Genomic DNA, 4,036 nt, shown 5'->3' with positions numbered 1-4,036 from the left:
GAGGAGGAGGGAGGAGGCAGCAGGCAGGAGGCAGCAGGAGGAGGAGCGAGGAGGAGGAGGAGACGCCCAGCGGAGGGCAAGAGGAGGAGGCAGGGAGTCGAGAGGAGTGAGGAGGAGGAGGGGCAGCAGCAGGAAGGCAGAGGAGGAGGAGGAGGAGCAGGAGGAGGAGGAGGAGGAGGAGGCAGGCAGGAGGAGGAGGCAGCAGAGGAGGAGTGAGGAGCGAGGGAGGGCAGCAGGAGGAGGCAGCAGCGAGCAGGAGGAGCCGAGCAGCAGCAGGAGGCAGGACGAGGAGGAGGCAGCAGCCCAGCAGCGAGGAGGAGAGGAAGGAGGCAGCAGCAGCAGGAGGAAGAGGAGCCAGCCCAGCAGCAGCCAGCAGCAGCAGCGAGGCAGCAGCCAGCACCGGGAGACAGGAGGAGCCAGGCAGCGAGGAGTGGAGGAGGGGGATGCACACAACGCCAGCCTAATGCGCCGCCGTAGAGCGGTTTGAAAATGCTGCACAGCTTAACGCATCTCTGCGCCGTAATTATCGACCAACAAACGGTATTATAACACAGGCATTACGTGTCGGGTGGCGTGGTGGGTGCGCGGGGGGTGGGCGGGGGGGCGTGCGGGGCTGCGTGGCGGAGGTGGCGCACGGTGCGCGTCTCTCGGGGGGTGTGCGCCGCGTTGCGGGTGCGGGGGGGTTTCTCACTGGCCGACCACACACTTACGCCCTACAAAACATCCGCCAACACCTGCGCACGCCGAGCACGGTTTCCCGCCACAGCGCAAACCTTACCACAGATGTTCGCTCGGTAATGGCGGGCGTGCAAACCTGTAACAGACTGGTCGCTCGGAATGGCGCGGGTGCCATACCTATTTTTTCTCCACACGAGGGTCGCCTCGGTAATGGGGGCCGCGTGCAACACCTGGTACACAGAGCGTCCCTCGGAGGAATGCGGGGGGTGCTCGGAGTACCTGTACACAGAGGCGCCTCGTAATGGGGCGTGCCAAACCTGTACACAAGAGGGCTCCTGCTCGGTAATGGGGGGGGACGGCGCCCGGCCGCCGTGCATACCTGTACACCAGACGGTCGCTCAGTAATCGGGGGCCCGGCGCGTGCATACCTGCTACACCAACGCCGTCGCCTCGCGTAATGGGGGTGCCGATACCTTGTACATCAGAGCGTTCGCTCTAGGAATGGGTGCATACCTGCTACACAAGGTCCGCCGGCGTAATGGGGGCCGTGGCCATTACCTTACACAGAGCGCCCGCTCAGTAATGGGGTGCCATACCTGTACACAGAGCGTCGCTCGCTCAGGAATGGGGGGTGCAAACCTGTACACAGAGGTCGCTCGGTAATGGGGGGTGCAAACCTGTACACAGAGGTCGCTCGGTAATGGGGGGTGCAAACCTGTACACAGAGGTCGCTTGGGAGTCGTGGGGGTGGAAGGGAAGGGGAGGAAGAAGAAAAGGGGAGGAGGAGATGAAGATGAAGAGGACGGTGGAGAAAGATAGGGAGAAAAAGAAGGATTAGGAGTAGGAGGGAGGGGGAAGAGGAAGAGTAGGAGAAGAACAAGAACAAAGAAGGAATAAGGAGAAATGTACAAACGGACGGCACAGCCAGTCCCCGCTAGATCAACTTCCCAAGCATTGATTTTACTCAGAAACATTGCCTCTGCTGCTGCAACAAGACACCCATCCATTGTCCCCCCCCCCCCATGCATCCCCGTTTACCATGCGATGTACCACGCAGCCCCCCTGGGGCGAGCGCGGATAACAACGTTTGGCCTCGCGAAACGAACGAACTAACGGAGATCTCGCGGAGATGTACTTACAGACCATCGGTACCTCGTCAGCATCCTTGACTCGTTTTATCTGCAACAAACGAAGCCGCGCTCGTTAGCTCCTTCGAAAAAAACCGCGTCCAGACGAAAGAAATGCCGTCGCGCAACCGTCGCCCGAGTTAATTGCCTCGTAACTCAATTAGTCGAAATTAGCGAGTTAGTTCTCTTAGATTAGATTTCTTTCGATCTCAGATCGATTCTGACGGGAAGCAGCGTGCACGCGTGCGTGTGCTGTCGTTACCTGTTCTCTATATAGGCTAATGTCTTCGAAGGATTTCGCGTTGTTGACGGCGAAGACTAGTAGAAAGCCCTCTCCCGTTCTCATGTACTGATCCCTCATGGCGCTGCGACGGAGAACGAGAAAAAACAACAACGATGATTCAGTATCGAGTTCGTGAAGGGACGGAAACGACAATGCCGACGGAGATGGAGACGTAATAAATACGAACGAATGGTTGAACGAGGGGCCTTTTTTCAAGTGAATATATATATCAAATATATTGCAATCAAACTATTTTATATATATATATATATATATATATATATATATATATATATATATATAATACGTATTAGTACATGAAATACGAAGTACATGAAATACATACTCGAAAAAATTGAATTGAATATATATATGTATATACATACATACATGTATATATATATATATACATACATGTATGTATATACATACATATATATTCAATTACATTTTTTCGAGTATGTGTTTCATGTACTTCGTATTTCATGTAATACGAAGCCATTCCGCTCCCGGACGGGAACAGAAGGGGCACACGAAAAGGACAGGGGGGAAGGGGAGGTGTTGTAACAGCAAACCATTCCGATCCTAGACGGGAGGAGAAGGGGTGGACGAACAACACGAGAGAGGAGGGCCAAGGGGAGGAGCTGCAACGACAAACGCGATCTCAGAGGATCTCATCTCGTAGGAGGAGGACCGGCGTGGGGAGGGGGGCGCCCTTCCTTCTCACTCTCTCTCACCTGTACTCTTCTTGTCCTGCGGTGTCAAGAATGTCGAGCAGACATGTTTCTCCGTCGATGACGACCTGCTTTCGATACGAGTCCTCTGCGACAGAAGAAGAAGATAAGATGGGGGGGATGATACGTTACAGCGAGGGGAAGGTTTTTAACGTCTCTCGTCGCTGATCAGACTATGGTCAGACACAGATCACGCACGCACGCACGCACGCACGCACGCACGCACGCACACACGCACACACACACAATGCACACAACCAAGAGGTATTTCATTATGCGCCCGGGGGCGCAGAACAGAAGAACGTCGTTGAAGCCAGAGTAGAAGTTCCGGAACGGCGCTGACATGATCAGCACGCTACGTCACGCGCGGCTAGGGAAAGGAGAAACTGGACGATGATGCAGCATCCCCGATCGCGCCGCCGCCGCGGTATACTCATGTCTATCTCAAGGAAAAGGTGATTCTGCACAGAGGCGCGAGAGGGACAAAATTTCATATGTAGCGCAGCAAGCTTCTTACATTTATCTCGGGAAAATGTGCTTCTGGAAGCGCGCGATGGGAAAAAATGTCATTTGTAACGCGGCTTGGGCCATCCTTAAAAAATCATGTTTGCTGTCCTCCGACCGACCCACGAAAATAGCCGCGACCCAAAAAATTTTGGGTACCTTTTTTTTTTTTTTTACATTCCTCATAGTTAAGACTGAAACACAAAGCATGTGGCAAACATGAGGACAGACTTAAAATAACTATTATGCCTCACAAAAAAAGAAGACCTACCTACCTACCCACTAAAAAAATCATGGGTCGGGGGACAGCAAACATAGAATTGTTTAAGGATGGCCTTATTACATTAATCTCCGGAACAGGTGCTTCTGGAACCAGGCGAAGGGGGACAAAATGCTATATATATGTAAGTCAGCTTATTACATTCATCTCCGGAACAGGTGCTTCTGGTACCAGACGAAGGGGGACAAAATGCTATATATATGTAATGCAGCTTATTACATTAATCTCCGGAACAGGTGCTTCTGGTACCAGACGAAGGGGGACAAAATGCTATATATATGTAATGCAGCTTATTACATTAATCTCCGGAACAGGTGCTTCTGGTACCAGACGAAGGGGGACAAAATGCTATATATATGTAATGCAGCTTATTACATTAATCTCCGGAACAGGTGCTTCTGGTACCAGACGAAGGGGGACAAAATGCTAT

General features: G+C 52.5%; 1 protein-coding gene across 1 annotated transcript in view; it reads right to left on the bottom strand.

Moving 5' to 3' along the window:
• LOC106812636 (ras-like protein) overlaps window positions 1-4,036 on the bottom strand; it is a 33,330-nt gene that overhangs the window by 17,113 nt on the left and 12,181 nt on the right. Inside the window, exons 4-6 of the mRNA XM_014816553.1 lie at window positions 2,826-2,912; window positions 2,068-2,170; window positions 1,818-1,857 (exon numbers count right to left, since the gene is read on the bottom strand). Of these exons, the coding sequence (XP_014672039.1) occupies window positions 1,818-1,857; window positions 2,068-2,170; window positions 2,826-2,912 (230 nt within the window). The remainder of the gene's footprint in view (window positions 1-1,817; window positions 1,858-2,067; window positions 2,171-2,825; window positions 2,913-4,036) is intronic.

Source organism: Priapulus caudatus, unplaced genomic scaffold (genome assembly GCF_000485595.1).
Source record: "Priapulus caudatus unplaced genomic scaffold, Priapulus_caudatus-5.0.1 Scaffold668, whole genome shotgun sequence".
Lineage (NCBI taxonomy): Eukaryota > Metazoa > Priapulida > Priapulimorpha > Priapulimorphida > Priapulidae > Priapulus > Priapulus caudatus.
Note: the sequence above shows the minus strand (reverse complement) of the source record. Positions and strands in the feature narration are given on the sequence as shown.